At 37.5% G+C, this 16,653-nt stretch overlaps 1 protein-coding gene across 7 annotated transcripts in view; it reads right to left on the reverse strand.

Annotated features, from left to right (window-relative positions):
* The window catches only part of HIPK3 (homeodomain interacting protein kinase 3), a 70,497-nt gene that overhangs the window by 39,914 nt on the left and 13,930 nt on the right, over positions 1–16,653 (reverse strand). For all 7 annotated transcript variants that reach the window (XM_037522494.2, XM_037522487.2, XM_037522492.2 and 4 more), the window contains exon 2: positions 8,429–9,524. In XM_037522494.2, the coding sequence (XP_037378391.1) occupies positions 8,429–9,524 (1,096 nt within the window). The remainder of the gene's footprint in view (positions 1–8,428; positions 9,525–16,653) is intronic.

Raw genomic sequence — 16,653 nt, forward strand, 5'->3', positions numbered from 1 at the left:
AAACTGGAATAGTACAATAATTCTGGGAGGAAATACGGCAGTATCCATCAGCAAAACTTGTTTGACCCAACAATTCTAGAAATGTGATGAAAATGTATCTACAAGTGCCCAAGAGCATACAAGAAGTTTCCTTCTGGCACTATCAGAAGACAAGGTATAAAATACATTATACAAAATTATATAATAGAGCCACACTATAAGAGGGGAAATGATTCCTGTTTGCCTCATATCCTTATTTTTTACTTTTTTCTGACAGCATCCATTACACCTTTATAATTAAATAATAAATCAAATAATTTTTAATTTAGTATACTGGTTTTTAGATACTCAAAAATTGAAATGCTATTCTTTTTAATGTCAAAGTTTAGCACATATTAGATACTCTCCTAAGTAATACAATCCTGTCACACCAGCTGATGCCTAAATTATTCACTGGCCACTGAACTGGCATCGCACTCTTTTGTGGCAGCAAACACTCGTTAGTAACATCCAGGGTACTGAATTCCATTCATGGGAAAATGCTGATGACTCAGAAATAAATAGGCAGATTCATTCCAAGGTGTGTGAGGTCAGGACTGACATCCAACCTATAACATTACTTTCTACGAAAAGATCAACTTTCAGTGAAAAGGCATATATGTAGTTTTGTTAAATTTGCTAAATTCCTTAGACTAAATAGACTGCTAGAAATTCACCTTGAAGATAAATCTCCAATACAACACAAAATCAATATGCACAAAGTTGCTCTTTGTAATTGTGAAACACTGTATGTCAATAACTGGGAAAAAAGCTGAAAGCACTTTGGCAATGTACACAATGAAATACTCTTCAGCAGTACAACAGAATGAGAAAGATCTCTGAATTGACGTGAAATGATTTCCAGGAAACTGCTAAGGAAAAATAGGCCAGTGCTAATAGGTATCTAATGTATGTTATCTTTCCAGTGCGACATTTATCTCCTCACTTGTACTACGCACACTCACTAAACCAGCAATCAATGATAATGGTTACCAAAGGGGCTGGATAGGAATGAAGTGGAATGAATGAGGCAGGGGGAGGTGTGAGAGCACTTCTGAATAATCTTTTTGCATGATTCTGATTTTTTTAAATAACTAATATTTCACAAGCATATAAATAAATAAACGAGGATATGGTGGAACCAAAATGGAATACCAAAAAATAAACTTAATTATTTTTCAAACAACAAAATCACCCTGAAGGAGGGTTTGGGGAAAGTGTTACTAACCTAAATAACTTAAAAGTATTACAACTTCAATGCTGCAAGTCTTAGGTTAAACAATAAAAGAACTACAAATAAATGTACTCCAGTTAGTAAATTAGCAGAGGTACGGAGTATTGATTCTAAGACTTCTTTAAGTAGGATTGAGCAAGTAAGTAACATGTGAAATAATCAAAGCCAAGAGTCTCAGTTTCAGAGAAGGCATTATAAATAATAGAACAAACTGAGGTGTTAGAATTGGATGTATCAGTATAAATTCATAACTTCAATACATCAACAGATAAAGAAATATACATGCACGTGCACACACACGCACACTTTCTAGCTTTGCCACTCAAAGGGCCTAAATGCAACACCTTGGCATGAATGAGCCTTATGGCAAGAGCATCCAGTTCTTATTTTCTAAACACCATTTTCCAAAAAGAGAAAGCAGACGTCCGCAGAGAAATGGCACATACCAGGGATGGTGAAGTACAAAACAAGCCTGGGATTTTATGTGGTCCCATAAAGTGAGCATTCAAGGAAGGATGGGGTCATGTAAAAGGAACACACTTAGGCTCTTGCTGGACAGTTTAGGACAATGTGCAGTAAGACAAAGGACAATAAATTAACCCACTGAATATGAATCCATGAGTTCATACAAAAATCAAAAGAAAATAAAGTGAAAAGTTTTACCCATACAGAAAAAAAATCCTTATAGAGGAATTTTAGAATTAGAAAATCATCATTTTGCAACCCCACATTTATAACTGTGGTAGTATTGATCAACAGATGTTAAAATTGGCCCATGAAAATAAAGAGAAATAGTAAATATGAATGTCTCAAAGTACCTCTCCACATGATATTAAAAACAATGGGGGAAAAAAATCACTCATGAAGGAAAGTCACCAGCAATCACCACCTCAACAGAATGGTCAAAAGTAACATTACCACTAACAGGACAAAACTGGCATTGTCCATCCAATCTTCAATATGTCAGAACCCATCATTTCTGTAAATTTCTTCCAAAAATGCATATTTTTAAAACACCAGAAAAACAAAAATTGAGAAAATTCACAAAATAATTGACCAGTACACCTCAAAGAATAATAAGGTCATGAGAGCCAAAAAGACCAAGGAACTGTTCCAGACTAGAGGGCACCAAAAAGACAAATGTGTCACCAGGAACTGAGTTCTGAGTGGGAAAAAGTCATGAGTAAGAAAACTAGCAAAATCTGCATAGTCTGCAAGAAAGCAACAAGTATTAAATTGATTTTCATTTCCTCAAATCATACATAGTATTTTGAGTAGTTCACAAACAGTTCATCAAATCAATAATACTGAATTAGTGTTAACTGATGATTTTTATCATTGCACTGGAATATGCAAGATAATGCTCCACATTTAGGAAATACACAAAATCTTTTATATTTGTGTAATTTGTAAATAAACAAATTTCTGTGGAACTAAAGAGGCTTCATGTCTGCAATTTACTCTCAAATGAAAAAAAAGTTGTGCACACAAAGAGAAAGAAAGAGCGATTAACTTTTAAATTTGATACATTTTGGAGAAACTGGGTAAAGAATATATAGAAATTCTTTGCACTACTTTTGCAGATTTGCACATCTAAAATTGTTTCAAAGAAAAAGTTAAGAAAAAAAAGGTACATCCTGTTATTCTCTCTCCCTGTTTCCTTTCCATCAAAGAAAGTACTTTATACTTTTTTGATTATCTACACATTAGATTTATAAGCATCATAATGATAGAATCTATATATGTTCTGTGCCTCAATGAACAGCCAACATCCAGCACAATACTTTACACTTTATTATAGGCACTAAATATTTTGACCGAAAGATTTAATCATGGACTATATATTATAGTTCTCTATTCCTGTATCTTTTCATGGTACAAATTTTAAGGTCTCCAACTTGTCAATGGATACATAAAATATGGAATACAATGGAATATTATGAGGCAACAAAGAAATGTGTGTATGTGCCTGTGAGGATGTATGTATACACGTCACAGAGAAAAACCTTGAAGACATTATGCTAAGTGAAAAAAGGCCAGTCAATAGGTCCAAATAGTGCAGGATTCCATTTCTAGTAAATGTTCACAATATGGAAATTTATAGAGATAGATTTTTGATTGCCTAGCATTGGGGAAGATGGTGAGACTAGTAAAAGATGACTAAAGGGTACAAGAGGGAGGCTCTTTGGGAGTAAGGAAAATGCTCTACAATGGACTGTGAACATAGTAAAAGTCACTGAATTGTACACTTTTAATGGTGAAGTTCATGGTATATTAATCGTATCTCAAAAAAGCCTAAAAATTTTTTGAGCTCTGCCAAACTTTATTTGAAGACCACATATATGTAGAAATCTGTGTCTGTAGCTATAATATATGATGGCACAGAAACCCACTTTTGGAAACTTCTGCTAAAACTGATCAGCTAACAACCTTGTATTTGTCTAACGAAGACTGTCAAACAAAAACAACTATTTTATGATAGAGAAGATACTGTCAGCAATTTCAGCCCAACACGAGCTTTGGTAAGATAAGGGTGAGGGTAAATGAGAAAGAATGTTCCCTCAGGCAGGTTCTCTACCCTCTTCTCTACTCTCAAGGCTCATTCAGGGTTGTCTCTCCTGGGAATTCTCTGAATAGTCAGATTGGTAGGTTAAGTGCCTCCATGTAGTTTCCTGTAGCACCCCGCACACACCTTGACCCTAGAACTTCCTGAGACAAACTATTTTTCTCCTCCACTAAATGAATAAATCATGTTTTAGTCATCTCTGTATCCCTGTATACCTAGCACAATACCAGTACACAAAAATTAAGTTAAACCCGCTGTGTGGATTTGGGTATGACCTAGATAACCCTCAGTTTTCTACTTTTTATTTTTATTTTTTTTAAAACATCAAGTAACAATGCAGGATTTTTTTTAAAGATTTATTTATTTATTTATTTATACAAGCACTGGGTACAGTCAGAAGCGCGGGAAGGGTGAGAGAATTCACCAGAGCCAGAGGAGAGGGCAGAGCAGGCAGACTGACAAAGTACACAGCTGAGGGGAGCAGCGGGCAGCAGGTGAGGTCTGCGCACCATGTGGGACACTCACCAGGCGGCCGGGGATCAAATCGGAGCTGCAGAGGCTGCAGGCAGCTTCGCAACCCAGCACTCAACCGCTGCACCACCAGGGAGGCCCAGTTTTCTACTTTTTAAATAGATATTCCACCAAGTGTCTCATCTAACTCATAGGGATGAGACATGAGAAACAAACTAGAAATACATACAAAAGCACTTGAAAGAAATGATGCAGTACATACATAGTCTTCTATTATCATAAAGTGCCTATATGAAATATCAGTTATAATTTCATGGGCCTTGCTACAGGAATCTTACAACACAGGAATTCTGTTGTTAATACTCTGGGGTCTAAAAACACATGGTGAGAATGCCCTAAACATAAACTTATAAGTCTAAATTGTTTGCCATCACATCTCTTTCTGTCAACTATTCCATGCAAATTAGAAAACATTTTTTATTTCAGTAACACATAATGCTACTCAGTAAACTAACAGTTAGTTAGTAAATGTTAGTAAACTAACATTTAATGTTAGTAAACTAACATTACTGCCTACACTTTTCTGTGCTCTGAAATGACTCAGAACCACAAGCTAAAATCTATATTAACAAATAAGATATTCATGACCTGGATACTGCTACCACACCTCATAAATACAGAACCTTCTCTGCTGCTAAAACCTTTTATGTATTCAAGAACCCTATGTGTTCTTGACAGAAACCATACTCAAACAGCCAAATTTAGAACATGCTGACCTTGAGCAAATCAATGCCCTTAGCATGTACTTCTGGCTTATATCACTGCAAAAGCTAGACAGCCTCACCATCTATAGTAGTCAACATTTCTGGCCACTGTCCCCTGTCTATTTTAAGATATCCCTACTACATTTCTGTGTTGCCCAGTTCAAAGAAATAGAACACATGAACCTATGTTTAAATACAGATCGTTTACCTCAGAATTAGGGTATGTGTGTTCCTACTGTGATTAGCTCAAAATAATTAAGTTGGTGAGTTTTCACTTCCTGCTTTGTTAAAAATATATTTAAAAACTGAAAGAATGAAAATTCAAGATACTTCTGTTTACTACAAGTAACCTAATTATAATAAACTAAGCTAGAAATGGCGAAGTTCCAAATATAATTACGAACATTGAAAAAGAATAATGGATACCTGCAATTTTCATGTAAAATCACAAGATATTAACAGTACTTAATGAAAGACAATACTACTTTTTGCCAATCTACCTTAATATTTACTAACTAACTCTAACAACTCTGGCTCTAATTGACATGAACCCCGCCCCCAATGCAAAAACATCAGTAAAAATGCTAGCTGTTTTTGCTTTAAATGCAGAACATGTAATTTGGCATAGTAATTGCATAGCTTCTAAAACTCAGGTGAATTTTGTATATAAAAACAAACTAGAAACTGCTAATTGCACTTAGCAAATTATTCACAGCTTTTCTTTTTCATTTCCAACAGAGGCTAATATTTGTGCAAAGGCCTAACGTTAGAAACCAGCATATTAAATATTTAGAATTTTAGATTGTTGAAAGATTTCCTTTATACTCTCAAAACATTTAATAAACAGATCACACAAAGTGTAAAAAGTAAAAAAGGCTATTTTTTCACTCTTATCCAAAATATTTCAAATAAAGAAAATGAGTCGCTATATCACACGGAGCTAAATCTGAAATGCAGAATAATGTAGGAACAAATGAAATGAAGTCACTACTAACAAATGAACTAAATATAGAGCCCAAGCAGCTGTAGCCAGGGGGTTATATAATATGCTTGCTGACTACTAAAAGACTGAATCCATAGAGCAAAGAGAAAGAGGAAAACCCCACTATTCTTATACTGCTAAATACAATTTTAAAACAATTTGTCCCAAAATAATTAACTGAATGCTAATCTCATATGCCACTAAATTAGAAAAAAAATTTTCAGCAGCAGAGGGTCAATAAATGTAATTATGAGATATTAAATAAGATTACCACCCTACCACAACTGTAATACCTTTTAAACCACGGAAAAGGTTGTCAAAATGGTGTCTCAAAATCACAGGAATATGCTGAAGAGTAAATTGGAATATATTCCTATTTTCTGACACATATTTCAATAAATTTAATTATCACTACGCGATATAAATGTGGGATTCCTTCTGATGACCTCAGAAGGAGGGCATATACTTGGAGCTGCTTTTTCTGGTAGCTAATAATTTCTCCTTCATCTTGCAATGAGTTCTACGGAATATATTTGCAAGAAGGCTAATGAGAATGACAGATTTAGTGCAAAAGCAGATGAAATACCAGAAAATCACTACCCCTTTTTTGAAATAAATTTATAATTCTCATGCTCTAACAATTTCTTTTTTTTTTTTTAATTTTGGGTTGTTTTTTCTTTTTTTAAAGATTTATTTATTTATTTATGCAAGCACTGGATACAGTCAGAAGCAAGGGAGGGTGAGAGAATTCACCAGAGCCAGAGCGGAGAACAGAACAGGCAGACAGACGAAGAAATACACTGCTGAGGGGAGCAGTGGGTGCGTCAGGAGTGGTCTGTGCGCCATGTGGGACCCTCCCGGTGGCTGGGGATCGAACTGGCACTGCAGAGGCTGCGGGCAACTTCGCAGCCCAGCGCTCAACCGCTGCGCCACCAGGGGAGGCCGCTCTAACAATTTCTAACAATAAAACGCATGTGTTTGTCTATTTATTAACTTATTAATGACCAGTAATGGCATGTATAATATCTGTTCACTGCTGGTGTTCATGAGACACTAGAGTATACCAAGACCATAAATTATTTCAGACTTGTATGAAAAAAATTTCTCAAAATTATAAAACTACGAATTCAGTACTCAAGAGAGTATTTTCAGGGGCCTCCCCGATGGCGCAAGGGGTTAAGATGCAACCTATGAAGTTGTTCACAGCCTCTCCAACACGAGTTTGATTCCCCAGCCAGCCAGGGAGCAAACCACATGGCGCAGCAGTCTCCTGACTCCCCCGCTGCTCCCCTCACCAGTGTACTTCGGTCAATGTGCCTGGTCTGTTCCCCACTCTGTCTCTGGTGAGTCCTCTCACCCCCCACACCTCTGGCCTATACCCCAGCTCTTGTATGCATAAATAAATCTTTAAAAAAAAAGAGAGAGAGAGAGAGTATTTTCAATCTTAGCAATCATTCACTAGCCCTTACAACTATTTGTTGTACTCAAGGTTAACATACTAATCAGGATATTGCAGCACTTTATTAATATTTACATGGAAATTGTTTTCTTTAAATTTCCCTTATAACCAACACCAAAACAGTATTATCTGTAGTTTGTAGGTGGAAAACATAATAAAATTTATGAAATGATTTTATGGCAACCAAGGAAGCACATTTGTGGCAGCCAAGGAAGCACGTTTAAATCTTTAAGCCATTAATCAGAATAACTTTTTGAAATTCTTACAGAAAACTTTCTAAATGTTCCATCTGATATGTCAGTTTTCTTTGGGTCAAAATGCCCAAAGATATATACAAAAATAAATGCTCCCCAACATCTGAAAAATCTGTTTCATGATCATTAACTAACTAGCATCCCTGCAAGTCTTCTATTAACAATAAAAATAGCAGATGTCTTTGCAAGAAATTTTGCAGTAGAGATTTCTATTCTTCTTGGGCAGATTTTATAGCTAGATTTTACAATCTTTTTTTTTTTTTTTAAGATTTATTTATTTATTTATACAAGCACAGGGTACAGTCAGAAGGGCAGGAGGGTGAGAGAATTCACCAGAGCCAGAACAGGGAGCAAAGCAGGCAGAAGGACAAAAGTACACTGCTGAGGGTAGCAGTGGGTGGCAGGAGAGGTCTGCGTGCCATGTGGGACCCTCCTCCAGTGGCCTGGGAGCAGCCGGGGATCAAACCGGCGCTGCAGAGGCTGCGGGCAGCTTCGCAGCCCAGCGCTGAACCGCTGCGCCACTGGGGAGGCCCGATTTTACTATCTTTTTAAAGCCTCAAACTTAAACTGATCTTCTCTTGACTTTTTTTATTTTTCCAAAACAGTCCTTTCCAACACATACTACAAAATCATTTTACTTAGCAGAAATTAAAAATAACTGAACAGTAGTTGTCACCTACCTGTAGTACCGAGATTGTAGGTATGTTGAACAAACAGTCTTTGATACATGACTGGCTGACCCAAAGTCTATTACTTTAACCCTGTATGGCTGCCGAACAGGATCCACCAACATAATATTCTCTGGTTTCAGGTCAGCATGAATTAAACCAAGACTTTTCAATTTTTTCAGTGCAGTGGCCACTTGTTGAAGAATAGGTCGAATTACTTTGAGTGGCAGGGGGCTGAATTTATTTTGTTTCAAAAAGTCATACAAGTTTTGTTCCAGCATCTCAAAGACTAAACAAGTATGGTTACGGTGTTGAAAGCATTCATAAGCTCGTACAAAGTTATATTCATCAGCATTTTCAGTACTGAGTCTTGCTAATATGCTCACTTCTATTTGACCTTGCCGTGCATAAGAAGGGTGATTCTTCAAAATTTTGATTGCAACGATTTCATTTGTCCCTCTTTTCCAGCATTTGACTACCTGGCCAAAAGTGCCTCGACCAAGAAAATCAAGGACTTCATACGTATTTTTCATGGAGCATAAAACTTCATGCTGCACTAACTGATAGTCCCCTTCTCCAGTGGTACAATTCTGTTTGGTTCCTGTGGTAGTCGTCACAACTGTCACTGGATTTCCCATGTTGGCTTGCAACATTGCAGGAAGTATGGACAATTCATCGACAATCTGCATTGCGCTACTATGATTATCCAGCTCCTCACTCTTGCGCTTCAATCCACATCGCTGGGAGCCGTCTAGGAAATTTAACCTGTGTCGCCACGCCCCAATCTGAGATGCCTCCACTTGAGCTTGCTTTTTCTGAGCTGCTATGACCTTTGTAGCACCTGCAGTGTTTTTTAAAACAACAGCACTTTGCAACAAAAAGTTGTGTCCTCGAGGTCTATTAAATGGTATCTTTGTCTGAAAAGCACTACCCTTCGTGGGAGGATGAGAATTTCCAAGGTTTCTACCACTCACATAGGTCTGTGGATAGTTTCTTTCTTGGAATACACAACTGCTTGGCTCTACTTTGAGTTTCTTCACACTACAAAAGGCACTTGACTGAGTTTGATAAACATACGGTGGGTAGACCAAGACTTGTGAGGCCATACCTGCAAAAGAAAGAAAAAAAAGGAATGTTACTAAGAATTTTGTTTTCAATTTTAACTCTCATGAAGACGACTTTAAAGGGTCAAATCCTTAATCTAAAAATAATGAAATTATATTGATTTTTTTTCCCCTTTGGAGAAAATAAATTAGAAAGCAAATAAATATTGCAAATAATGTGTACCGTACATAATTGGAGGGAAAGCAATTCGACAATATCTAACAAAACTGCAAAGGCTATTTCTTCGGCCTAAAATTAGGCAACTCAGATATACAAGAATATTCATGCCACTCTGCTCCCCATTCTGCCTTTGGTGAATGCTCTCACACCCCGCACCTGGTCTACAGAGGTTCTTGTATACATAAATAAATCTTTTTAAAAAATAAATAAAAATAAAAATTCTGTCTCCAGTTAGTGAATTCCCAAATGTTCATCATATAATGACCACCTGTGGAATTATCACAAGATGCTCACAGCCCTATATTTTTGTCCCTCATTATATTTAAACAGTTTCACACGCATATGCTCCAAGTATGCTCTAACTGAAGTGCTAGAATTTCCTTTAAGAGGACAACTATAAAAGATGAGGAAAAATCTTCAATTATAGATATTTCCACCTTTCCATACCAAAGAAGATTAAAGAAAAATATTCTCAGTCTAGGGCCTCCCCAGTGGTGCAGTGGTTGAGAGCTGGGTTGTGAAGCTGCCCGCAGCCTCTGAAGCGCCGGTTCGATCCCCGGCTGCTCCCCGGCCACCGGAGGAGGGTCCCACATGGCGCGCAGACCTCTCCTGCTGACCTCTCCTGCTGCCCGCTGCTCCCCTCAGCAGTGCACGTCATCAGTCTGCCTGTTCTGCTCTCCGCTCTGGCTCTGGTCAATTCTCTCACCCTCCCACGCTTTCTGACTGTACCCAGTGCTTATATAAATAAATAAATAAATAAATCTTTTTAAAAAAAAATATTCTCAGTCTATACAGCTCACAACACTTAGGCATACCCAGGTCAGCCTACACAAATGATTTGTCTAGTTTTATCCCTTTCAGTTTAAAATTGTTACATATGTAACATAATCTGAAGAGCTGTGAGACCTCTAAATCATATACAGTGTTGCAAGCCAATGTTACCTCAATAAAAAAATACAAAAACAAAATGTTACATTTTCAACAAATCATGAACAGTTGAAAGACAGCAACAAAGGTTCTCTTTAAAGAAGATACAAAAAGCACAAATTATAAGAGGGAAAGGTCAGGAAACCTGACTTTATTAAATGCAATGCTTTTGTTAATTTATCAAATGATACGAGAAATAAAGAAAAGCCACAAATATGGAGAATATATTTGTAACACACAATTGATAACATATCTGACAAATTCATGCTGTGACTGGGTAAAGTCTCTGAAAGTGGGTAACTGATAAACAGGTAATTCACAAAAAAGGAAACCCAAGTCAGACTTATAAAAGGAATCTTAACCTCACTGAAGTAAAAATACTAACCAAAACTATAGTGAAATGCCATTTTATATCTATCAAACTGACAAAAAGTAGGCCAACACCCAATGCCAAAAAAGTGGAAGCAAAAGAGAAGCTTGCAGACTATGGTAAGGAACACAATCACAGAACAGCTAAAGATGAACAGCTCTAGCAATTCTTCTCCCAGATATATATGCTGCCTAGAGGAACTCTCACACGTAAGTACAATGAAACACGTAAAATACGTCAACTGCTGCGCTATATAGAGTAACAAAGATTTTTTAAACAGTATCTTTTTTTTTTTTTTATAGAGGCATGCTTTATTTATTTATTTTGTTTGTTTGTTTGTTTGTTTATACATGCATTGGGTACAGTCAGAAGCACGGGAGGGTGAGAGAATTCACCAGAGCCAGAGCGGGGAGCAGAACAGGCAGAAGGACCGAAGTACACTGCTGAGGGGAGCAGCGGGCGGCAGCAGGAGAGGTCTGCGCGCCATGTGGGACCCTCCTCTGGTGGCCAGGGAGCAGCCGGGGATCGAACCGGCACTGCAGAGGCTGCGGGCAGCTTCGCAACCCAGCGCTCAACCGCTGCGCCACCGGGGAGGCCCAAGTAACAAAGATTTTGAAATGACCTAATTATCAGAAAAGGAACGGTTAATACTTTCTCATACAACACACACAATACACATGTGGCCTATACGGCAATCACCATGTATTTATTTACCACACATACACAACCCCAACAATGATAAGGCAAAGATATCACAGATACATCACAATTTCATCTATGTTAAAATGTGAGGGAAACTGCATGTCATAATTAATGAGATACAGCAAAATGAGTGAACTACAATTACTTCTATCAACATGGATAAATGTCAAAACAATGTAGAATAACATTGCAGGAAAGCATGTATCATTTATTATAAAGCAAACAGACAAACCTATATTTTTATTTTTTTATATAAATTTTTTTTTAAGAGAGGCATGTTTATTTATTTATTTATTTGTCTGTTTGTTTTTGTTTATACATGCACTGGGTACAGTCAGAAGCGCAGGGGAGGGTGAGAGAATTCACCAGAGCCAGAGCGGGGAGCAGAGCAGGCAGAAGGACCGAGGTACACTGCTGAGGGGAGCAGCGGGCGGCAGGAGAGGTCTGCGCACCATGTGGGACCCTCTCCTGGCAGCCGGGAATCGAACCGGCGCCGCAGAGGCCGCGGGCAGCTTCGCAACCCAGCGCTCAACCGCTGTGCCACCGGGGAGGCCCCAAACCTATATTTTTAAACATATTAAGTATGTGGTAAAAATATTAAGACATGCAAGGAAACGGAAATATGCTAAGGAGAAAAAGGAGGGACTTCAACTCTCAGACCTGTTTCATTTTCTACTTTCACTAGTTTCACACAAATTGATTCTGGGGGCCTCCTTGGTGGCGCAGGGGTTAAAGACAGCACTATCAAGTTCGATCCCCTTTGGGTCAGAGCTGACCCACATAGTACAGCAGATCTCTCCTGTCTTGCCCGCTGCTCCCCTCATCAGTGTATTTTAGTAGACCTGCCTGCTCTGCTCTCCACTCTCTGGTGAAGCCTCTCTCCCACCCCCAACTCTAGCTTACACCCGGGTTCTTGTATGCATAAACAAATAAATCATTAAAAAAAAAAAAAAGAACTGATTCTATTACTCACTATACTTTCACAGACTGAATTCATATTGATTTTTGATGAAGGGAAATATTGACTAGAAAATAATTAATTGTATTTTTACAATTACGACCTCATTAATTGTATTTTTTAAAGTTAGAAAAAAAAACCATTTTAGTTTTTTTTTCACATATTCAAACAGTGACATCCTTATTTTATTGTTTTTCTTTCAATTCAAATCAAAAAATTTAGAAGTAGGAAAATTTAGCAGATGAATTAAAACTTTTTTTTTCTTCACAATGAGTTCCTTCCAGCAAGAAGTGAACACATATATATACACACACATAACTATTGATACATGGCGCATGAAGGTAGTAACAAGGATGTACAAGGTACACAGGTAGCAAAAAAAGAGGGGGGGATTAATGTGTGCCCTGAAGAAGCAAGAAAACTTTCAGCAATAGGTCTATGAGATAATTCGGAAGGATGATGGAAAGATTTCAGCTATGCAGGACTGAATAGATACTCCATTGATATAAACCATAGCTTATACAAGAATATAAACTAATGAAAAATGGCATTAGCGTTATTTGGGTAGGACAGGGACTCACAAAATATGGATGGCAAACTCCAATCAAACCTATTTTTGTATGACCTACAAGCTAAGACTGGTTTTTACATTTTTTCTAAGGATTATTTTAAAAAGGTATGCAACAGAAACCACACGAGGCTTGCAAAGCCTAAAATACTTGCCATCAAGCCTGTTAAGAAAATTAGCCAACCTCAGCACTGGAACAAAGCTTCCTGGTGGAGTGAGCTGCTGCTGGAGAAAAAGATGATCTTTGCCATTGACAGCAACATGGATGGAACTGGAAGGGATTGTGCTCAGTGAAATAAGCCAGAAAGTAAAAGAAAAATATCGATGGTTTCACTTAGAGGAGGAACATAGAGGAAAACCAAATAAGGGGATCAGGAAAAATTTTAAAAGAGTAATTATAATAAATTAAAAATCAAAACCAACAAATATAAATCTGAGATATTCTGCAGGGGAAGAGGAGAGAGTAGGATCAAAAGAGGGGTAGAAAGAGCACAAGGGACTACAGTGATGGTGCATGTATAAATAGGTGGTGGGAAACTGGGAGAAAATTTTTGCACACAACACTAATGATAAAGGACTGATCACAAAAATCTGCAAAGAGCTGATGAGACTCAGCAACAACAAAGAAAATAATCCAGTCAAAAAATGGACAGAGGAGCTAAAAAGAAACTTCTCTGAAGAGGAAATGCGAATGGCCAAGAGGCATATGAAAAAATGTTCAACATCACTTGCAATCAGGGAAATGCAAATCAAAACTACCATGAGATACCATCTTACACCAGTGAGAATGGCACATATTAAAAAAACTAGCAACAACAAATGTTGGCGAGGTTGTGGAGAAAAAGGAACTCTCCTGCACTGTTGGTGGGAGTGCAAACTGGTCCAACCACTATGGAGAGCTGCGTGGAGATTTCTGGACCTACTAAACATAGAGCTTCCACAGGATCCAGCAATTCTACTCCTAGGTATTAACCCAAAGAACACAGAAACATCAATTCCAAAGAACACCTGCACCCCTATGTTTATAGCAGCACTATTTACAATAGCTAAGCTTTGGAAACAGCCCAAATGCCCAAAAATAGATGACTGGATCAAGAAGATGTGGTACATATATACCATGGAATATTACTCAGCATTCAAAAAAGATAAACACATGCAATTTGCAGCAACATGGATGGCGCTGGAAGGGATCATGCTCAGTGAAATAAGCCAAAAAGAAAAAGAAAAATACCGGATGGTCTCACTCATAGCAGGAATCTAGAATACTGAAATGAGGGACCAGGAAAATGAATAACTATAAGAAAGTGAAAATCAAAATCAACAAAAACTATGAACCAGAGACACTTTTTGGGGGGTGGGGGGCGGGAGGGGAGGGACTGGGGTCAGAATGGGGGGATTGCAATTGTATGGGGAATATAAAAATAAAATTTATTAATTAAAAATAAATAAATAGGTGGTGGGAATTTCACAGGGAATATACCTGAGAGGAGAAAGCATACACTGTACAAAAATGATGATAAAAATATATATATAATTTAAAAATATTGCTAATTTTAAAAAGTGGTGATTCTTGTAGACAAAAGAAAGAGAATGGGTCATGAAAAACCTTGTCTCCCTTGCTAAGGTGATAGGATGTCTCGGAAGGGTTTTAAATAGAAATCAACATAATCCTATTTGTTATTTTAGGAAGATTACTCAAAAGAAAAAACTGTGAAAGATAAACTGGAATGGGATAAAAATGGAGACAACAGTTGGAAAAAGACAGTAACAGTCTAGATAATAGTTGATCCAGAGCCTGAGCAAATAATAAGGGAATGAAGTTGATGATTAACAATATGTAGCTAAGAAGAGCAACCACATAATTTAGTAAGGAGTAAAGGAAGAAATTGTCACAACCATGTTTGTGACTGGAAATTTGGAAAACCAGTAGCCAAACAGAAAAATTTAGAAAAGAAACAGAAAAATGGAGAAGAAAAATGGAACTCGATTTTAGACATGCCGAGTGTGAGGTGCCTAGTCTCTTAGTTCTAGCTCTTTTAATGTAAAATCTTAAAGAAAGGTTATCTATTCTAGTTATAATTTATTTGTGAAATTATCCTGGGAGCAGGCGGAGAGACATGGAAATTAAGTGAGGAAAGCAATTAGTAAATACAAAGGAATGGTAGAATTAAAATTTCACTATTTGGAAGCAATCATAATAACTGATACAAACAAGAATTATCAAGGGATACAAAAACTAATACCTGAAAGTGTAAAGAACAGGTATTATTACTGGGAGGCAATTCACCATGGGTCTCATGTTATACATGTCTTTCAAAAAGGGCCACTGACCACGTCTGTGGAGCCTCTTTTCAAGGGCATTTATTTATATGAGGAACAGTCTTTAACGGTTGAGACAGTGGCTTCCTCCTGAGCAAAGAAGGGTAGGTTGTTTAATATCCAGGATAATAAAGATAATGACTCTCTCTTGAACAACTGTCAAGTAGGCTTACTGCCCCTTATAAAAGATTCGCGTTTTCTAAGGATTGGGGTTCCACTTCTGCAATGCAACTCCTTTTGTGCAGGAGTTACTTAGCTCAGTTTACATCAGTCTGTGAAAAATGAGTTGAAGAAGCAGAGCAGATTCTGCCTTACTGACGACTGCTACGGTTATAAGAATCTTTTATTGATGTCCCACGAGTGTCCTCTCTTTTGCCAGCATAGGCTGTTAATTTGTCAGATTGAAAGAACTTTCATAGTTCTTGGCCATTATGCAGTATCAAAGTACCTCCTCACAAAATACATGTTTATCAAAAGGAAGAAATTGGCAGATGACACCTTAACCATGTGGTCAATGTTAAAATCAGTAGTATTGAGATATATCAACATCATGGCCTCCTCTGTGAGGAATACATTTCTCTCTTTTACTTCTAATACAAGAAAACAAATGCAGGGCCTGCCTGGTGGCGCAGACAGTTGGGCGCAGCACTGTGAAGCTGTCTGCAGCCTCTGCAGTGCCAATTCGATCACCGGTCGTGGAGCAAACCATATGGCGGGGGAGACCTTTCCTGTCTCGCCCACTGCTCCCCTCAACAGTGTATTTCAGTCATTCTACCTGTTCTGCCCCCCACTCTGTCTCTGGTGAATCTTCTCACCCTCCTGCACATCTGGCCTGTGCCCAGGTTCTTGTATAAATAAATAATAATAATTAAAAAAAAATCTTAAAAAAAAAAAGAAAGAAAACAAATCCAAATTGAGACTCATACAAAATAACAGGCAGTAGTCTTTAAGATATCCATATCAGGAAACACAAAGATTGAGAAACTTTATATTACAAAAAGCTAGAGACATAACAACTGAATAAATAGGCTTTTAGGGGAAGTTTAGGAGTAAAGGGACATTATGTCTGCAACTTTGACAACTGGTGGGGTGGAGAGAAAATGTAAAAT

The sequence above is a fragment of the Talpa occidentalis genome, unplaced genomic scaffold (assembly GCF_014898055.3).
Source record: "Talpa occidentalis isolate TD23 unplaced genomic scaffold, MPIMG_talOcc4v2.1 talOcc4.3, whole genome shotgun sequence".
Taxonomy (NCBI): domain Eukaryota; kingdom Metazoa; phylum Chordata; class Mammalia; order Eulipotyphla; family Talpidae; genus Talpa; species Talpa occidentalis.